A 22179-nucleotide genomic window follows, 5' to 3' on the forward strand; every position below is an offset into this window, starting at 1 on the left:
GTGTGGAACCTACAGGCATATTGTCTCTGCTGTTCTCGAGTACAATTTTGATCTTGTTTTCTCAAAAAATGTAGATCTCCTTGAAAATATAATTCATAACTTAAGATCAGTCAAGAAGAAAATGAAAAGTCGAAGTTGGAGACTGAAAGGCAAAAAAGTTTGAATTGCTAAAAGAAAAGTTCTCAATGGCGCCTCAATGGAAACGTTCTGGGGTTCTAAATGTAACAAAAGAAAGGCCACTGAATTACAGGAGGAAAAATAAAAAAGAGAAGCTTTAATAGCCGAGAAGATGCAGGAAGATAGGACATTTTGACATTTTCACTTAGGGGTGTACTCACTTTTGTTGCCAGCGGTTGAGACATTAATGGCTGTGTGTTGAGTTATTTTGAGGGGACAGAATTTACACACTACATTTATACAAGCTGTACACTCACTACTTTACATTGTAGCAAAGTGTCATTTCTTCAGTGTTGTCACATGAAAATATATACTCAAATATTTACAAAAATGTGAGGGGTGTACTCACTTTTGTGATATACTGTATATATAAAAGTGAAATTAAGAAATCATAAAGAGTAATGTCAGAGTCCGGCAGTCATGGGTGCACACAGGGAGTACAGGAGGGGGCTGAGCACACACCCCTGTGGGGCCCCCGTGTTGAGGATCAGAGCGGCAGAGAGTTTGTTGCCTACCTTCATCTTCTTTATATTAGTATGATACCTCACAGTTTATCTTAGTCATGCCGTTCCATTAATACAGAGGTTTAGTCTGAATAGTCTTTGTGGATTCCCTTGGCCTCCCTTTCACTTGCCTGGTCCTGACTTTGAAACATGAAGACTGAAAACAGCAAAATAACAAAGCCATTTAAAAGGTTATTGTTTTATTTTATTATTGATTTTTACTGGACTGGGACAGGCTGTTTTATCTTTTCATATTTTTGTTGGTGGGATCAATAAGTTATCAAGTTTTCATCAAGTCTATATTCATCCATTTTTGACCTAAGGAAGTACACTGCTTTTATCCACAATTTGAAAGTAAAAAATAAGACATTCTTGAATGGCATTCTTGAATGCCAATGGCATTCGTGTTTCTTGGACACAGGCAACAGGATGAGTTGCAAAATGTATGAAGGTAATGCAGTGTGTTCATGACCCTTCTGTGTGCTGTTAGTTATTGTAGCTAATAATGTTAATCAAGTTCATGTCAATTTATACAGTAATCTTTCTTTTATTTATTCATGTCCTATTTAGACTGAAGTTCCAATAACATCGACTTAAACGTGTAATTAATGTAGGCTAATTGTAATTGCTTGTTCTGATAACGGCATACACGTGTTTTCACAGGTGATGCTAATGTATGTTTCCAGCAGCAGTGTCCCTAAAGCTGCAGGGTCTTATCGTTCATTCTTCATGTTGGACTGAACTGTTTCAACTCTTCATAAGTGAAAACCTCAAAGCCCTAAAGGAGTGTTGTCAATCTTTTTAGTCACAGGTTAGTCAAATTATTGATTAAATACTTATTGTTTTGCTCTTTTCATCCCTGCTTATATTACTGTTATTCTCATCTAGTGTGGGAGAAGGAGGCCATCTACAGTATGACAGGAGCAGAGGTGTGTTCACCCAGAGAAGGAGACCATCTACAGTATGACAGGAGCAGAGGTGTGTTCACCCAGAGAAGGAGACCATCTACAGTATGACAGGAGCAGAGGTGTGTTCACCCAGAGAAGGAGGCCATCTACAGTATGACAGGAGCAGAGGTGTGTTCACCCAGAGAAGGAGACCCATCTACAGTATGACAGGAGCAGAGGTGTGTTCACCCAGAGAAGGAGACCATCTACAGTATGACAGGAGCAGAGGTGTGTTCACCCAGAGAAGGAGGCCATCTACAGTATGACAGGAGCAGAGGTGTGTTCACCCAGAGAAGGAGGCCATCTACAGTATGACAGGAGCAGAGGTGTGTTCACCCAGAGAAGGAGACCATCTACAGTATGACAGGAGCAGAGGTGTGTTCACCCAGAGAAGGAGACCATCTACAGTATGACAGGAGCAGAGGTGTGTTCACCCAGAGAAGGAGACCATCTACAGTATGACAGGAGCAGAGATGTGTTCACCCAGAGAAGGAGACCATCTACAGTATGACAGGAGCAGAGGTGTGTTCACCCAGAGAAGGAGACCATCTACAGTATGACAGGAGCAGAGGTGTGTTCACCCAGAGAAGGAGGCCATCTACAGTATGACAGGAGCAGAGGTGTGTTCACCCAGAGAAGGAGACCATCTACAGTATGACAGGAGCAGAGGTGTGTTCTTATTTCATGAACAGATTTCCTGCTTGCCATACTAGAGGGAGATACTGGTCTTTCAATTCCACACCATGGGATGATTGACCTGGATCTTAACCAGAACAGACTTCACCAGACACAGTAGAAATGAAGTCACAGGAAACAGACTGATTTGTGAAGAGGGACTACATCACCCAGAAAGCATTGCAGCAGCGTGTCCCTGGAGTCCCACAGCTTTGTTGGATGTAATGCATTGTTCTCGACCTCTGAGTGTTTGGAAATACGACTTGTAAACTCGGTGCATCAAGTTGCATGCATTCACGTCCCTATAACCAAGGTCAACCTAAGTACCGAGGTCAACCATAAACGAACAGTACAGCTATCATGCTGGCATGAAACGGCAGTTGAAAATAGCTTTTCCAGATCAGTCCAAACGTTCCTCCTGACTGTTATAATCAACATGTTTGAATGCTAAAATGATATGGGACTACGTTTTTCTATTGCAACGCTTGAATCACGTTCATATTTTTGGTTATAACCTGGACAACTTTTGAGCTCGTTTTTTTTGCTTTTAAAAATAGTACTAAAAACGAACTTTTGTTGGTTTATATTAAACTACTAGTTTTTGTTGTTTCCACTAAGACTGTAATGTCATTGTAATTGGCAACAGTGTGGTGATTTTAACTCACATCTCTAAAGATAAACCACTCCAGTTCTTAGTGCATGAAAAGAGGTTGATTTAATAGTTAAATGGTAACTTGATATAGCTCCTTGTGGTTCGACATTCATATGGTCCCCCTGCCTGTAAACAATAAACAATAAAACATTTCTTTAAAAAAAAATCTGATTAGATAAAATCAAATTAAATAACTCAGTCAATTTCTCAAATGATCTGTATTTTAGAGTTCGCTGTCATATTTATTTTCCCCTGCGTTGTGCTGTCAGATAGCTCATATTATTAATTGTATAGATGTTTTTAGATAACTAATTCTCTGTGACTAAATGGGACTGTTGATGGTCAGCTAGTTTAGGTACAATAGGCTGCAGTAATGCTGTATGATAGAAGCCAGGCTGCATGTTGCTGTAAAACCCCTAAGAAGATACAAATGGTTGAATCAGGATCCAAATGCCGTTCGTCCCCAAATTGCACGCGAGAGGAAAGCGAGGAGACATCACCACCCTACAGGGCTGTTGGCACATTCATAATAAGTCGGAAACTAGGAACCGCCGGCTCAGAGTTAAAATTAACGTACGTTATTTACGTAGAGCTTCCTGTTGGTTGATTCTGATACTTTCCAAGTGGAAAAGTTGGGTAGCATCTTTCTACAATGACTTTCCTAGTTCCAACAGCACTTGAATGCCCCACAGGCAGACAGAAAGCCTGGGCATGTACCTTTTTTTATTAAAAAAATATTTTTAAAAATCTTTGACGTTCAAGAGAGAGCAAAGAAATGCATCCATTTATTGAATAATAGCAGTAACAATAGATCTATAAATTACTTCAGAGATAAGTCGTAAAAATCCCTCAGACAAAATAACAGCTTTGTAACATGTCAGACATATGTACAGTGACAAACAGATTTGACCCTTGACCTCCAGAAGGACAGCCATCCTGGAGAGCTACTGGGTGTGCACTGTGCAGGCTTCCATTCCATCCCTACTTGATTCGACCAAATCAGAAGCTATCAGCTAGTCGTGCAAGGCCCTGATGAGCAGTTGAATTAGGTGTTAGAGCAGGGCTAAAACAAAAGCCTGCACACTCAGTAGCTCTCCAGAAGAAGGGTTGGACACCCCTGTGCTAGATAATACCCAGTAACAGTACCCTACCCAATAGAAGGATCAGATAAACACACATGTATCTGGACAAACATTCAGAACACGGATGGATCATAATGGTAGTTAATAGGCAGAAGGTGAGGCTCATTTAAAGTCATGTCTCAGTGAGTTTTAGGCTCAAAAATAAATCTCAGTAAACCAGTGTCAGCTACATAACATCAGAGTTGACATATCAGGAACCAAACAGCGGTAGTGTAGCAAGACTGCAAATGTCCAGTAGACAGCATAGTGACATTTCAGAAAAAAAGTGTAGAGTAACCGTACATTAAAAATAATAATATGCCTGTGTTGTAACTACTACCCAACAACTAAAATCAAGAATGTAAATCTATTTTTTGATCGTTGCTGTATTAGAAGTCATGACTTGGTTTACTGCAATCTTTAGGGTTATTGTACTGAACTTTACTTTAGGCACATATACACAATCAATAACTAACTATTCATTAATACATTTAGATCATCATGTAATTACTCAAATCATTCATTAATTTGTCCTGTCAGCTCATTCCTCCATCCACTCACTCATTCTCACATGGCTGTAACTATATTCTATTCTTGAACTAAATACATTCAATCTTCCAGAAATGTCTATGAGCATGCCACAGTACCCACATTGACTGGTCTATAGCTCATTTATAGAGAACCAAATAATTAAGTGTTAATTTAAAACTAACTCGTCCTTTGTCTGAGTTGTAAGAAAAGATCCCACCTGTCCTGACGTCATAATACCAAAGCCACCAACTCCAAAATGTAGTGGTGACAGCACAGAAGTGGTTCTATGTTCATTAAAGTAACTGTCCCGTGTTAATATTTCTATGAAATATGACCTAAAATTATGCACAATATGACAAATAGTTTTCCTTCCAATTAAAATAAATACATAATTAAGTACGATAAAATAAATAAAAAACAGCTATTCTGTGTTGGAATGGTGTGGGCGTATACCGGTTATTAAAAATATTACTGCGAGTAGACCACTGATTGGCCAGCTCATCCTGCTCTGAGGAAATAGCAAGCATTTTTTAAACTGTTTGGAGGTGGTTTTTTTCCTCCAATTTATGGTTGACAAAAATATGAGTATAGGATGAGTCAACAACATTATTTGGGTAGGAGTTAACAGAACATTAACTTTTAAAAGTGTGATTTTCACTGGACAGTTACTTTAAAGTACAGTAGGAGGGATACAGGGGGTGGTGCACTAACATCTGCGTATACAGGATTTCCCATTTAGTTAAACCGTCACCCAATATCTTCATTATTGTAGCTACAAAAACACAGCAGTTGCCTTATCATACTTCAGCAAGTCCAACCCTACTGAGGGATTGAAGAACAGTAAAATATGAAATCACAAAAAAAATCTAAGAAATAAAACCATTCATCCCTTCAATATATTATGATCAGCGCAAAAATAAACCTCAACAACAACGTAAACTTCACAAAATAAAATGTAATTCCTTCAGTAGACATTTCAGTGTTTTTACCTCAGATGCCCACTTCGGTAACATTTTTGTACCCAAACCCTTGTAATACAAGGATCTCCAACTTCAGTCTTGGACAGCCACTGGGTACGCAGGCATTGTTCCAGCCTAGCACCAACACACCGGATTAAACAGAAATCAAGGTCGAGACTGAAGACCGTGATCAGTTGAGTATTTGAAACGTGTGTGTTAGTGTTAGGAAAGAACAGAATCCTGCACTAACAGTGGCTCTCCACAACTAGAGTTGGAGATCTCTGCGTTAACGATACAGTATGTCCTGAGAAGAGGACCTGAGTGTCTGGATAGGGCAGGACAGTGAGGAAGAAGAGAGAGAACATAACGAGGTAAAGACTAGGCTATGGGACAGAGGGCAATTGATATACTGAATAAAAATACAACTTAATTGGAGATTGTGTTTTCATAATGATAAGCGCCATGCTGGTACCAAACTATTTCATTCTAGTGAGGATTAAAATGACAATGTAAAGTATTCTAGGGAGAGCATTCCTCATTTGCTAGAAGCATAGTGTAATAGCATTAAAACCTACAGGAGACGAGCAAGACAGATTACGCATTCGCTTTCTTAAAGTATCACATTCCACTTAGAATGAAAATGTACATTATTGTCATGGAATGTTTGGTACCAACATGGAGGACACTTTGCCAAACTCTGGTGCCCAATCCCAAACCAACCCTAGCCCCCTACCAGCTAGACACCCCAATCCCAAACCAACCCTAGCCCCCTACCAGCTAGACACCCCAATCCCAAACCAAACCCCCATACCAGCAAGACACCACAATCCCAAACCAACCCCCCAGACACTTGGATAAGTCCAATCAACATGGTAATAGCTCCAGTTATACCCTCTGATCAGCTAGCAGAGTTTCCACCACATTGAATACACGGGGCTAGTGGTTGAATTGGGATTATGCATCAATGGCTGTGGTTAGAGAATGTCCATGATACAGCAGTAAATTGTAATGTTCCTGTATACCAGTCTAGTTTCTGTCCTGTCAGCCATTTCTGTTGCCTCTGCAGAGACACTGAGGCCATGGGACAAAACGGGGCTTGGAGTGAGTGAGAGGTGCCTAGAAAGGTTAGGAGGAACCTGGCCCTGTGGCTTTAGGATCACTAGCGTCCTTGGAAGGCCCCCTGGGCGGCTGAGGAGGCGGCGCTGGCCGCGGCGCTCTGAAAGGTCTGGTTGGTGAGGACCCCCGAAGAGAACTCCTGCTGGGCCTTGGTGAAGTTGGCCCCCGTCCGACGATAGTTGGAGTGGACCTGACAAGGGGGAGAAGGCAGGAGTCAGGCACGATAGACAGGGGATTATTGAAGGGAATGGAGTTGCCTTCTGAATCTTTTCAGGCTGTATTGGCCTTGGTGGGTGGATGTTTTATCCATAATGACCTCAACACTTTGCAATAAAGTTTGAATCAATTCTGAAGGATTGAGATAGTCCAAAATGTACCATTTTGAGTAGGATGATGGCGAGGACAGCGTTCACAGTGAAGCAACCGGCCACAACCATCATGACCACAGCTACAGCCATGTTGCTTCTTATCAAGGTGATGGACGAAATCCATCCACTGGAAAACAAGACAAATAACACATCCTCATTTACACCTTCAGAAAATAAATCCATAGCAACATAACATCAATGAGGCATACAAAACCCTTTGTCGACAGAATTATTTTTAGCAAACAGTCACAAACCGACACGATGAACAACAGACAGGCAATGTTTATTAGGATGACACGGGACAGTGAAGCCTACTTCACAAAAGAAGCAAGACCAAAGGTTTGAGGAGCCAGAAGGGCTTTTCCCACTACTAAGCCGAACCAAACTACTGAGCTGGTCTGGTTACTGGAATCATGTTGAAAATGACAATGTGAAAATAAAATATCTGCACCAACACAATTTGGTTTGGGTCAACACGACAGTGTGAAATAAGGTAAGAGAGATGAGCCGAGTGTCACACACTTACAAAGCAGCCCCCAGGACAAAGAGCACAGCAACAGATTAGCCAGCAGGAGATCTGTCAAAGAGATGCAAGAGAGAAGATGCAGGACCAGATGCACACACACACGTACACACCCACACACAAAGATGTGAAGGGAGACCTACACCCACCCAAACACAGTACATATTACACACCCAAAGACACAGTACATATTACACACACACCTGTACTTGTGTGCGCAAATACATACCCAAACATACAGCACTCACACACTTCCGCAAAGAAGATTCCCTGAGGTGCTATCTTGTGTATCATGTTGTTTCACTGACCTGTTCCCCCACTTGGGGATCCCCACACACTGGATGATGTAGACAGACACTTGGAAGAAGAAAACAAAGAAGAAGAAGAAGAAGCTGAAGGAACTGTCCGACCTGAAGAACAAACCAGGACAAAGGGTTAACAATCACCCGCACATATATGGACTTCACAATAAAACTAATTAGGTCATGTGGAATTAAGACATTCTACAGTGTTAAGTAGGTTCCAGTCTGTTTTGACTTTAGCAACTCCGTCATCACAAGGGACTTTACTTATATAAACACTTCAATTCAAAAGAAAAGTAGAACTATATTTGAGCAAAGAACTTGCCTGAAGGCTTTGTACACTGGCCTGTACCAACAGACGAAAGAGACGGGGGTGAAGAGGACGAACCAGAGGATGGACAGACCAAAGTCCACCCCCGCGTTTGGATCGGCCGTGAAGTAGGCCAGGCAGGCCAGAAGGTTCAGGAAGAGTGTGATACTGTGAACTGGAGAGACAAAACAAATGAATGTGAGACTAGAAGAAACTGGTGCAGTGTTGGAGAGGAGCTTGGGGACTAATATCTTATGACTAGTACTTTGGGATTGTTGACTGTTGTCACTGACAAGCATGTAATATCATTAATTACGAAATTAAAGGTGCAATATGCAGAAATCACTCCACCTGGATGCTAAAATTGGAATAGTTTGCCTAATTTCAGTTTATGTGACAAAACAAGTATAGTGTAGAGAATCATTGTACCAGTTTTATACCTTTTCCATAACCAAAAATATTGTATTTTCAGCTGTTTGAAGCTGGTGTGGAAAACCGAAAGTAAGAGGAAAAAAACAAAACTTAAGAACCGGAAACATAGAAATAGCACACATAGAACAGATCTACTGCTTCTTAGACTTTCTTGAATGTGAATGAGAAATCTATAACTCGCATGTCTATGTGAATTTGGTGGGTTTCCCAAAAAAAAGTGACATAGTGCAGCTTTAAGATGCAAGGTGTACGTACACATCCAAAGGTAGTACATCCTCTTGCATATCTTCTGGTACTCTTCAGGGATGTCTTCGTTGAAGTCCTGGTAGAAACAAGGCTTTATGGGGGAAAACTTGGGAAGTGGCGGCCAGTTGTTTTCTTTTGCTGTCAAATAAAGAGTTCACTGCCATGAAGAGTTACATGGGTACATAATCAGACGAAACAATACAAGTACAACGTAACTTAGAAAGATAAAACACTACAGTAGGGAGCCAATTTAAAAGGCCGTGATGGATTCTGTTAAAATGTAACATGTTTCAAGTTAAACTGCAGTTTGTTAGTATCCTGTTTAGTGAATGATTACTGTGAGTATTAATGGAGTTCAGGCCATGAAACTGTGTGTATGCTAATTTAGAAAGGTTGACCTAATTAGATAAAAGGAAATTGCCTAGGATCAGAGAGCAGGGTCAGGCCCAGGATGAAGATGGACGGGGTGTGATTCTGACATCTAGGTAAACAAGAGAGGATCATGGACATTCCACAGGAGAAAGGAGGGAAACTCATTGGGGTCATAAAATGTATAGCTGGGGAGGTGACACATACAATGGAAGAGCATAAGATGTGTTGTGAGCTTTCTAAATGTATGCACTCAGCTGATGGCATCATTGGTATTAAACACTTGAAACTTCTCTTGAGCTTTTGGTCTCAATTCCTTATTGCAAAAAGGTTGCAATAGCATTTCCTTTTTAAACAGAAGTTGAATCAACTTTTGTATTTATAATTTGGTCAAGACAGATTTCAATTGAACATAATCAAGTGACAATCTATAGCTTACTAATGTGGCCTCCAGGCCTGTTCTGGAGCTCCTGCTCTTTCCGATCCAGTTCAGCAGCTTTCTTCTCCAGCTCTTCCTGTTGCCTGAGCAGGTTAGCTTGGGCAGCAGCCGCAGTAGCCTGGTGGACAATGGGAAAGAGCTGTGTTACAAACCACCTTGAACCAAGATGGAGTGTTCGGGCACAAAATGGTTGCAATGCATCAAGTTGGTGGGTACAATGCATTTAATAAGAAGTTCCTTCTCTGCCCAATTATCTCTGCCCATTTGCAGAGAAAATTCATACCAACTCGTGCAATTTGTTTATTACACGGTTGCATTTTCACATGCATTCTATTAAACAAACTGAACCTCCCATAACCCTAGGTCAATTGTTTTTTTCATCTTTATATTGTGAGGTAACTTGGAAATGGGACATGTGAAGTCTCAAACAACAATTGGAAGAATGTGTACCTAAACTACACTGTCATTACACAGTACTGGCTTATGTAAATACTACTTTGTCCACTTAAGGTAAAGTAGGACCAAAACCAGGGTCCTTGCAAAAAAACCTTGAATAGTATGACCAAGTCAGGATGCTTTTCCAGTTCTCTCTGACCTTTGTTTTAATGTGCCTATTCAGATCAATGCACAGATGGGTTGGTTATTTAGCAACAGAACCGAGGCACAATTATGGGGCGAAACAGAAGGTGTTGGTTTGGATTGTTTGTGACAACATGTCAACTATATTTCATCTCCAATGTTTATCGAAAGTATGAATATATTTACACAATGAGTACTTTTCTCTCAAATATATCGTTATTGGTTAGATAACTAGCAAATTTTTGCCATATTAGCGTCGGCATGAAATCAGTCAAAACAAGACATAGTATTAAGAACAATATGAAACAAGCTGAAATGATTTGCCTTCATGTGGCCTCGCTTAGCCACTTAGTCATCACAAACAACTCAGGAGTTCAGTGAATTTGAGAGTGTGTTGTACTCAGCTTTGAGCAATAGCTAGAGTCAAAAGGAAGTCCTTGTTTTGTCTAAAATGGTCAGTGTACCACACTGCCAACCTCCCTCCTCCTCATTCAGGTCTCTGTTACTCACTTGTGGGGTGGGCTCCACAGCAGAAGCCTGTAGGACAGCTGGTTGGGAGGAGGCAGCAGAGATAGGGATGGTGATCCCAGTGTGGGTGCCCTGAAACAAACACACACACACACACACACACACACACACACAGTCAAAATCACAAATAAAAAGAAATCTGCATGTAGATATACAAAACCACATGTTCATATACTCTTGTCTGAAATTAAATGAAGCCTCATTCACATCATAAGACGCTCCCAAATCAACATATTTCCTCTGGATGTTTGTCAGATGCATTTGCTTCTTTTCAGGAAGATGATGACGTCACTGTGCCCACATTATATGAATATGCATTGGAAGTAAATGTAATTGCTAAAATATACTTAGTATAAATCATTTAACATTCCTTATATTAAGCAAATCAGGCAGCACAGTTTTCTTGTTTATTTTTTAATTCACGGATAGCCACCAGCACACTCCAACACTGACAATTTACAAAAAAAAGCATTTGTGTTTAGTGAGTCTGCCAGATCAGAGGCAGTAGGGATGACCACAGATGTGCTCTTGATAAGTGTGTTAATTGGACCATTTTCCCATCCTGCTAAGCATTCAAAATATAACAAGTACTTTTGGGTGCCAGGAAAAATGTAGGGAGTAAAAATGTATGGAGTAAAAAAGTACATTTATTTTCTTAAGGAATGTGATGGGAGTAAAAGTTGTCCAAAATATAAATATACAAATACCCCCCCAAAACGACTTATGTAGTACTTTAAAGTATTTTTACACCACTTCTCCTGGCTCATCTTACCATAGCACTGGCTGAGAATGGGTTGAATTCCTCAACGGTTTCAATCCCACCGCTGGTGATGTGTGTGACTGAGGCATCCTGTATTAGAGACAACAATATATTTTATTACGAGTAAAAACACGAAATAACAACTTTCCTCTGGCTATTTGACTGATAGTTGGTTCTTTAAGGTATAAAATCCCACGCAAACCTATAGGGGCTAGAATTACAATGTGTGAAAACAGAGAATAGCAGGGGGCTATATTCGTTGGCAGCAAGACAGGTGCACTTGCTACGGGTGCATAACTATCATTATTGGTAGGAAATGAGTCCTGACCTTCTTACATGCGTAGGCCAATAAATGGCATATACTCGTCTATTAAAACAACTTGCTCCCAGTAGTCGTTTTAATTGAGCGGATGACAGGATAGGTTGTTGATAGCTAGCCATCTATGGGCCTATACAAGTCAATGGGGCCTAGCTACCTGCTTAGGTACAGGCTAATAGAACACCTTATACGTGTCCTTATTGGCCTACCAAATATATTGACTGAAATGACTGGCACACAACATTGTCAATCATGCTACGTTCTCTCATCTGAACAAGGAAGTAGACCCAGGCCCAACCCAGCAACCAACCAAACTGGTTTCTGTTGCAGTATATCTTTTACAGCGTTCAGAAGGGAACATAAGGACAACGCAAGTCAGAGCTTACAGTTAGGTCTAAATAAATTGCTCACCTGGAAAGGATTGACATCCACTGCATCTACAAATGGGTTCTCGTCAAATCCCGACATGTTGAGAAAATGTTATCTTCTTCTTTTGGAGGTAAACAAAACGCCAGCTTGTGCCTCTCCTCTGGCTGCTTGTTCCCCAGTCTGTTGATGGTGCTGTTAGACAGTGTCCAGTGCGCATGCGTAGCAGGATACGCACACTGCGTCAGCTGATCTGGGGCAGTCTCGAGCGTTCATTTAAAATCAATTATCTTTATTTTTAGAAAATAGGGTACAATTGGTTTCAAATGTGACATTCTCGTGACTTCCTAAATCCTACTCCCATGTCTCCGAGCTGTACAGTGAAGATTCCATTTCATTGATATTTTATTTAACCTTTATTTTATCAGGGAGTCATTTACCAAAGCATGTCTTGAAACCAGTTCAGAAAAGTATTTGTAGGCTATGGTAGGCTTGTAACCATAAATACATTTTTTTTTAAAAGTATTAGTTTAAACGAAACATGCCTTAATTATATTGCACTGCATATATTATCTGGACTGTAATCTGACATGAAGCTTGATGGTTCTATTTAAGTAATGTCAAATGGTTTGATATTGAAGCGAACCTGTGTCTCTGGCGTAAATGGCAAACACCCTACGCATCATGCCCGATAGGGTTAAACCATTTGGTGGTACATGTAATGCTGTTCATATTAGTGAGGATCGCTACACTGCCCCCTCTAAACTTCGACCACATTAGCCCCTCACACATTAGCCCCTCATACGTTCCGATGGCCTCACGGCTACCATCCCATTTTTAGATACCGATGTAGAGAACGGAGAGACAGGGAAGCAGAAGGCAAACAACCTACGCATCACGCCAATAAGGGTAACCCACTTCAAATCAAATCAATGTATTTATATAGCCCTTTGTACATCAGCTGATATCTCAAAGTGCTGTACAGAAACCCAGCCTAAAACCCCAAACAGCAAGCAATGCAGGTGTTGAAGCATGTTGGCTAGGAAAAACTCCCTAGAAAGGCCAAAACCTAGGAAGAAACCTAGAGAGGAACCAGGCTATGAGGGGTAGCCAGTCCTATCTACCATCTACCGAAGAGTCAGGATTTAAAACTAAATCACATTGTTTAACAGACACCCACTCTATACATGGATGTAATAAGAGTTGTTACACAGCTCTGTAAATTCATTAATTATCTTTATCATAGGCATTTTAAAGTCTAAACATATCCCTTTGGTAAATTTGTGTCTTGACAAATCAGCCTGGAAGTTGTCCTGTTCAGTGCAGTCCAGTGGTCAGCTCAGGGTTGAACCATCAGAGTCACTCTTCGGACCAGTGGAGAGATGGAGAACACCAAGTACTATGCAGAGATCGGAGGACCACAGGCAGGATACTTTCCCAGTATCTTCTTCCAGAGAGTTCAGACCAGAGCACAGAATTGTGGACCACGCTGACTGACAAAGATAAAAAGGAACTAACCTACCTTGCAGATTAATCAAGGTGTTTGATAGAGTTTGAAATCATTTTAATGCAACGCAAAAGTAAGTATGTATATATGTATGGGAAAATATACTGCAGATGTGTGTCTCGCTACAAATCAAATCAAATCAAATTTTATTTGTCACATACACATGGTTAGCAGATGTTAATGCGAGTGTAGCGAAATGCTTGTGCTTCTAGTTCCGACAATGCAGTAATAACCAACAATGATATGGTCCTTGACTAGTCTCTCAAAGCACTTCATGATGACGGAAGTGAGTGCTACGGGGCGGTAGTCGTTTAGCTCAGTTACCTTAGCTTTCTTGGGAACAGGAACAATGGTGGCCCTCTTGAAGCATGTGGGAACAGCAGACTGGTATAGGGATTGATTGAATATGTCCGTAAACACACCGGCCAGCTGGTCTGCGCATGCTCTGAGGGCGCGGCTGGGGATGCCGTCTGGGCCTGCAGCCTTGCGAGGGTTAACACGTTTAAATGTCTTACTCACCTCGGCTGCAGTGAAGGAGAGACCGCAAGTTTTCGTTGCAGGCCGTGTCAGTGGCACTGTATTGTCCTCAAAGCGGGCAAAAAAGTTATTTAGTCTGCCTGGGAGCAGGACATCCTGGTCCGTGACTGGGCTGGATTTCTTCCTGTAGTCCGTGATTGACTGTAGACCCTGCCACATGCCTCTTGTGTCTGAGCCGTTGAATTGAGATTCTACTTTGTCTCTGTACTGACGCTTAGCTTGTTTGATAGCCTTGCGGAGGGAATAGCTGCACTGTTTGTATTCGGTCATGTTACCAGACACCTTGCCCTGATTAAAAGCAGTGGTTCGCGCTTTCAGTTTCACACGAATGCTGCCATCAATCCACGGTTTCTGGTTAGGGAATGTTTTAATCGTTGCTATGGGAACGACATCTTCAACGCACGTTCTAATGAACTCGCACACCGAATCAGCGTATTCGTCAATGTTGTTGTCTGACGCAATACGAAACATGTCCCAGTCCACGTGATGGAAGCAGTCTTGGAGTGTGGAGTCAGCTTGGTCGGACCAGCGTTGGACAGACCTCAGCGTGGGAGCCTCTTGTTTTAGTTTCTGTCTGTAGGCAGGGATCAACAAAATGGAGTCGTGGTCAGCTTTTCCGAAAGGGGGGCGGGGCAGGGCCTTATATGCGTCGCGGAAGTTAGAGTAACAATGATCCAAGGTCTTTCCACCCCTGGTTGCGCAATCGATATGCTGATAAAATTTTGGGAGTCTTGTTTTCAGATTAGCCTTGTTAAAATCCCCAGCTACAATGAATGCAGCCTCCGGATAAATGGTTTCCAGTTTGCAAAGAGTCAAATAAAGTTCATTCAGAGCCAACGATGTGTCTGCTTGGGGGGGGATATATACGGCTGTGATTATAATCGAAGAGAATTCTCTTGGTAGATAATGCGGTCTACATTTGATTGTGAGGAATTCTAAATCAGGTGAACAGAAGGATTTGAGTTCCTGTATGTTTATTTCATCACACCATGTCACGTTAGTCATAAGGCATACGCCCCCGCCCCACTTTTTACCAGAAAGATGTTTTTTCCTGTCTGCGCGATGCGTGGAGAAACCTGTTGGCTGCACCGCTTCGGATAGCGTCTCTCCAGTAAGCCACGTTTCCGTGAAGCAAAGAACGTTACAGTCTCTGATGTCCCTCTGGAATGCTACCCTTGCTCGGATTTCATCAACCTTGTTGTCAAGAGACTGGACATTGGCAAGAAGAATGCTAGGGAATGGTGCACGGTGTGCCCGTCTCCGGAGTCTGACCAGAAGACCGCCTCGTTTCCCTCTTTTTCGGAGTCGTTTTTTTGGGTCGCTGCATGGGATCCACTCCGTTGTCCTGTTTGTAAGGCAGAGCACAGGATCCGCGTCGCGAAAAGCGTATTCTTGGTCGTACTGATGGTGAGTTGACGCTGATCTTATATTCAGTAGTTCTTCTCGACTGTATGTGATGAAACCTAAGATGACCTGGGGTACTAATGTAAGAAATAACACGTAAAAAAACAAAAAACTGCATAGTTTCCTAGGAACGCGAAGCGAGGCGGCCATCTCTGTCGGCGCCTTTAGTCTTGGGACATGGAATATGAAAGTAGACAGACATATACTGTTTAGTGTACATGTCTATTTGTCTGTCACACTGACCAGTAGGCCCCCATAGTTTAACAGCCAACAGAGGTATTATTCTGTATCATAATTGATGTACTAGTCTATGGATTTGGGTAGAGGGACTGTGTTATCTACTTACATGGCTGGAATGGACAGTGTGCAAGTGTCGAAGCTATTTGGAGCTTTGCCTTAAAGTGTATAGTAGGACATGTACTGTTATGGTTAGAGCTTTGTCAGGAAGTGTATATATGTATATATGAGGACATGTACCGTTATGGTTAGATCTTTGTCAGGAAGTGTATATACTATGTCATGTACTGTTATGGTTAGTATATACACTTCCTGACAAAGCTCTAACCATAACAGTACATGACATAGTATATACACTTCCTGACAAAGCTCTAACCATAACGGTACATGACATAGTATATACACTTCCTGACAAAGCTCTAACCATAACAGTACATGACATAGTATATACACTTCCTGACAAAGCTCTATGTCATGTACTGTTATGGTTAGAGCTTTGTCAGGAAGTGTATATACGAGGACATGTACCGTTATGGTTAGAGCTTTGTCAGGAAGTGTATATACGAGGACATGTACCGTTATGGTTAGATCTTTGTCAGGAAGTGTATATACGAGGACATGTACCGTTATGGTTAGATCTTTGTCAGGAAGTGTATATGCGAGGACATGTACCGTTATGGTTAGATCTTTGTCAGGAAGTGTATATACAAGGACATGTACCGTTATGGTTAGTATATACACTTCCTGACAAAGCTCTATGTCATGTACCGTTATGGTTAGATCTTTGTCAGGAAGTGTATATGCGAGGACATGTACCGTTATGGTTAGTATATACACTTCCTGACAAAGCTCTATGTCATGTACCGTTATGGTTAGATCTTTGTCAGGAAGTGTATATACTATGTCATGTAGTGTTATGGTTAGATCTTTGTCAGGAAGTGTATATACTAGGACATGTACTGTTATGGTTAGTATATACACTTCCTGACAAAGATCTAACCATAACAGTACATGTCCTAGTATATACACTTCCTGACAAAGATCTAACCATAACGGTACATGACATAGTATATACACTTCCTGACAAAGATCTAACCATAACGGTACATGTCTTCGTATATACACTTCCTGACAAAGATCTAACCATAACAGTACATGACATAGTATATACACTTCCTGACAAAGATCTATGTCATGTACTGTTATGGTTAGATCTTTGTCAGGAAGTGTATATATGAAGACATGTACCGTTATGGTTAGATCTTTGTCAGGAAGTGTATATACTATGTCATGTAGTGTTATGGTTAGATCTTTGTCAGGAAGTGTATATACTATGTCATGTACTGTTATGGTTAGATCTTTACCAGGAAGTGTATATACTAACCATAACAGTACATGTCCTAGTATATACACTTCCTGACAAAGATCTAACCATAACACTACATGACATAGTATATACACTTCCTGACAAAGATCTAACCATAACGGTACATGACATAGAGCTTTGTCAGGAAGTGTATATACTAACCATAACGGTACATGTCCTCGCATATACACTTCCTGACAAAGATCTAACCATAACGGTACATGACATAGAGCTTTGTCAGGAAGTGTATATACTAACCATAACGGTACATGTCCTTGTATATACACTTTGGAAAAAATAATCTGCTAAATGGCATATATTATATTTATTAATAACAATACTTTAATCTACTGCTCGGTGATCATGTACACTGCACTAGTGTAATCAACCTTAATTAATAATAATATGTTTTGCGTATGCGATGTGTGAGCTGTGCCAAGGTCTTCCTCTTGAATGACAAATGCAAATCTGATTTTGAACCTCTGAATTAAAGCTCATGCCTGTACCATGCAGTATAATAAAAATATTGTTTGGTACAACTACAGTACCAGTACCAATGTCTGGACACACCTACTCATCCAGGGTTGTTCTTTCATTTGGACTATTTTCTACATTGTAAAATAATAGTGAAGACATCAAAACTATGAAATAACACGTTATTGACATTTTCCGGATTGACCGACCTTCATGTCTTAAAGTAATGATGGACCATCGTTTCTCTTTGCTTATTTGAGCTGTTCTTGTCATAATGAGCTGTCCTTGTCACAACACAACTGATTGGCTTAAGAAGGAAAGAAATTCCACAAATGAACTTTTAACAAGGCACACCTGTTAATTGAAATGCATTCCAGGTTGAGAGAATACCAAGAGTGCGCAAAGCTGTCATCAAAGCAAAGGGTGGCTACTTTGAAGAATCTAAAATATATTTTGATTTGTTTAACACTTTTTTGGTGACTACATGATTCTGTGTTATTTCATAGTTTATGTCTTCACTATTGTTCTACAATGTAGAAAATAGTAAAAATAAAGAAAAAAACCCTTGAATGAGTAGGTGTGTCCAAACTTTTGACTGGTACTGTATAACTGACAACTTTTTCTTACACTGTAGGTATGAGGCCTTTTGACATTTCCCCCCTCAAACACTAGAACTGTGAGGTGTTTGAATATCGTTGTTTTTTAAATATTTGAGTCTCTGATAGCCGATAGTGATTTAGTGTTACAAAAAGCATGTTTTAAATTGAAAGGGGACTTTTGACTGTTGCCTGAAAAACAGCTGACTGTCCAACATGACAGCGCCACAAAACTATCCCAATAAAAATTTTCAACTAATACATCCAGAAAAAAACAAGAAATGTTACGAATAATGACAGAAGACAAGAAAGTGCATGTCCTTGTTTGGTTGCTATTGAATCCAACACTGATATCTCAGGAAGACAAGGATTTGGGGGTAACATGTATCCAGAGCAAGGAGAATGCTATTTGTCCAATACATATTGTACTGTACATTCTAATTGTTGTATGGCTGTTAAGCTGTGAATGCAGTGATTTTATACACATCCAACATTCTTTACAGAGCTGGGATCACCTTGGCTAGAATACACACCAGCTAACTTGGTCCCTTTCATGGCCGTATTTCCCTCAGGAGAGGAACGAAGCAGCACAAACATAAAAACACATGAAGTGGTCTTCTCATACACACACACACACATTAACACTCAAACACGCACACGTACACAGCCTTTGTCCAATACCATACATCTCTGCCCAAGATACTCAAGAAAAAGATAAATATTTGACTTCAACTACCCAGCAGTTACTGGTGTTCCGGCTTTGTACAGTATTTATACCTTTATAATATAGTTATATAGATTTATACTTTCCATGAAATTAAAAATGTATTAAATAGGCTTAAGGGAAAAATACATTTGTAATAATAGAGGAACCACTGCTTACATTGATTGTTTTTAACTGTAAACTTTAAAGCAGCCAATGATTGAGATCTCAAGTTCATGGACACGGCAGCACTGTCAATGGCTCGGTAGGTTTTTAATTATTTTTTTCTTCCCATCTTCTAGCCTCGTTCCACCTCCTAGTTTGCATTGGGACGTCAGCTCGGGAGATCTCCCGGATGCTGAGTAGTCCTCTCCCAGTGTCCCAGCATTCCCTTTTCTCTGCCTTCCTGCTCCACACGTCCCCTCTCCCCTGGGCTGAGGGAGGCCCAGACCTGCAGAGGGACCATGGGGAGTGTGGTTGGCAGTTAAGGAGATCAACTTTCTACTGGTTCCTCCTCTCCCACTCCCAGCCTGTCCCTCTCCTGTCTCTTTGAGGTGGACACACAGTGTGTACATGGCACTTGGGGGGACAGTTCTGCATCGTTGCGGATGTGGACTGAGAAAGGGTGAGCTGGAGTGTTTGAGGAAGGGGGTCAGATCGCATGCTCTTAGGGAGAGTGGGCTGTGATGAAGGAGGTTTTCCCACTGTCCTTCATACCATGAACTCATTGCTGCCGTACAAAACCCGCTGCTGGGGTAAGTCAGGCGGATCCCTGCTGCGGCCCCCACTGTCATGGGAGTGCCTCAAGGGTGAGTTCTTGGATCCTTTCAGTTTCTGTTTGCCCTTTTCCGGGTTGAAGGTGCCTCGGCTGGTGAACTGTGACCTCTCTTCGAATGCCCCCTCCTGTTTGGCTGGGGGGGGACAGTCCAAGCTGTCGCGGCGGGGAGGCTGGGGCAGGTACAAGCCCTGGGCAGAGCCAGAGCCAGAAGAGGGCGACTTTGAGCGGTAGCGAAAGTGGCGAGCTGTGGCCACAGAGGAGGAAGAGGACGGGTGGAAGTGGGAGGAGGAAGAGAGGGAGGAGATGGTGGAACAGGAGTCCACTGAGTCCTGGGAGTCTGGTTGCCTGCGTAGGTTGCGGCGTCGGTGGCTCTTCCCCTCCGACCTCTTGGTTCGGGCGACGGGGGCCAGCGTGGGTTCTCTCTCTGAGGGACCTAAAAAGGTCAGTGGTCAGACCATGATGCAGGATACTATAGTAGCAGCAGTAGAAAACGATACGTTTCAACTAAATAAAACAAATGTTTTACTCATGTCTCTTTTTGCTACACAGAATTGTAGAGAGAAACTTAAAATATAACCACAAGTTTTAACAAGCGTTTTCCAAACAGGTTGACCATGGTACTGTTTAATATCATGGCATACCGGAGAAGTCGGAAGTGGCTCCTTCAGAGTCCACGTTGAGGTTCTCAGAGCTGTCGGCCGTGCCGATGGACGCCTCCGACTCCAGGGTCTCATCGTCTGATGCTCGCTGCTCCAAAGTCAGCATCTCAAAGGTTAGCTCCTCCCTGGGGTGACAAACATTGGTGAGGTCAATGCAGAAGGAAAACACACTGACAGTTTTAGTCATTCATTTTCCTCATTTTAGGTACACTTTGCCATTCATTTAAGATTCCTCAAATATCCTGTAGGTAAAGGTATAATACTGTTTTCTACATTTATTTTATAACATGCTTTTCGTTGCACATTGACTGAGGGCGCCCCCTAAATGCTACTGTGGGTATAATGCTATAAGGTACTTCTCTTTCTGCAGGCTCTCGATCTGCTCCGTCAGCACCCTCTCCTCCTGCTGCATGGCCAACTGCTGGTGCTCCGATACCTCAGGCTCCTGCCCCGACCCCACCTCCTCACCGCCGCTCTCCTGCATCACTGCACCCGTCACGGACGGCAGGCGTGGGCTAACCGGGGGCGAGGGCGTGTGGTAGCTGAACCGCCGTACGTGGCCCTTGCCCTGCGAAACAAAGCACAAAACAGTCAGTGTTAGCTTATGTTAGCTTAGGCTAATGTCAGCGTTTGTCCTGGTGTAGGATTGTCCTGATTCATGACAAGAATAGCAAAGCAGGGAAAATAACAGCGTCTGGCAGCGAATTCTATTTCAGGTTGTATAGCCAGCAGCCGTTACTCCTACTACCTAGGAGGGCCCTTCCACCAAGTTACTTTGACGGCACATGCAAAAAAAAAAAAAAAAAAACTTTGTAATACTAGAAACATCAATGTTTCATAGTTCGCCTTTTAAACCCATAACGACCCCAAGACTCATGCTCCCCACACATGCAGTCTAGCAACCAGCAGTCACAGCAGATACCCAATCGCAAAATCATGTTGGATGCTGTGCAGCATGGGTTACCTTTTTGGCTGCGTTTGGCTGCGTGGTACAAACAATTGAGAAGCAAAAGAGAATATAAAAGTGAAAATGAGGCCAAAGACACTGGACAGTATATGGTCCCTAACCTCTTACAAAGTCCTCCATAATGCTACCATGTGATGATACACCAGGACATTTCTCCTGGAATTGCTTTAATACCAAAGAGCTGCTACGGTCTACAGCACATGTAATTGGGACGATCTTTGATTGGATCATGGGACAAGAGGCAGAACAATCTAAGAAATTCTATTATGGATAGGTTATATTACATAATAAGTCATCTAGTGTAGGACATCATTTCCCAAATTTTGACCACAAGGTCAGGAGGAAATGGAGTAAACAATCACATTTCTCAAATGTGTATTTTAGGATGAAACTGATTAAGTGTGATGATACACTTTATACAATATATTCTATAAACTTACAAATACAATAAAAATAACAACCCAACGTGGGTTTAGTAGATAGTAAACATTGAGTGAACCAGACAATGACAAACATTAAATATGTCATTAAAATATGGAACTATAGGTTATGAAATCATTATAACGTATTTGAGTTGGAACACTGTGAAATACAGAAAATCCTGTCAGAGTACAGCATAGTCAAAATCTAATGAACAAACATTTGCATGATTAAATTACAGTATATCAATGTCTTGAACTTTCATCCACAAGACACTATATTATACTATACAGTCAGGCTCACACAAAG

The 22179-nt window shown here is 41.5% G+C and overlaps 2 protein-coding genes across 3 annotated transcripts in view; both read right to left on the reverse strand.

Moving 5' to 3' along the window:
• Positions 1-3000: 3000 nt before the first annotated feature.
• LOC139384364 (secretory carrier-associated membrane protein 2-like) lies at positions 3001-12444 on the reverse strand. 2 transcript variants are annotated; one of them, XM_071129079.1, is made up of 9 exons: positions 12268-12444; positions 11550-11627; positions 10760-10849; positions 9671-9788; positions 8872-9000; positions 8200-8359; positions 7881-7982; positions 7059-7176; positions 3001-6871 (listed from the first exon to the last, which is right to left on the reverse strand). In XM_071129079.1, the coding sequence occupies exons 1-9, from the start codon at positions 12322-12324 to the stop codon at positions 6725-6727; spliced, it is 999 nt and encodes a 332-aa protein (XP_070985180.1). In that variant the 5' UTR covers positions 12325-12444; the 3' UTR covers positions 3001-6724. The 2 variants fall into 2 exon arrangements, with proteins under 2 accessions (XP_070985180.1, XP_070985181.1); XM_071129080.1 differs by having other exon boundaries at positions 3704-6871; positions 8872-8994; positions 12268-12436.
• A 6211-nt stretch (positions 12445-18655) lies between these two features.
• The window catches only part of LOC139384616 (unconventional myosin-IXAa-like), a 50460-nt gene continuing 46936 nt past the window's right edge, over positions 18656-22179 (reverse strand). Inside the window, 4 exon segments of the mRNA XM_071129435.1 lie at positions 18656-20248; positions 20466-20608; positions 20840-21051; positions 21448-21465. Coding sequence (XP_070985536.1) covers positions 19758-20248; positions 20466-20608; positions 20840-21051; positions 21448-21465 — 864 coding nt within the window. The 3' untranslated portion in view covers positions 18656-19757.

Source organism: Oncorhynchus clarkii, chromosome 26, assembly GCF_045791955.1.
Source record: "Oncorhynchus clarkii lewisi isolate Uvic-CL-2024 chromosome 26, UVic_Ocla_1.0, whole genome shotgun sequence".
NCBI classification, from domain to species: Eukaryota; Metazoa; Chordata; class Actinopteri; order Salmoniformes; family Salmonidae; genus Oncorhynchus; species Oncorhynchus clarkii.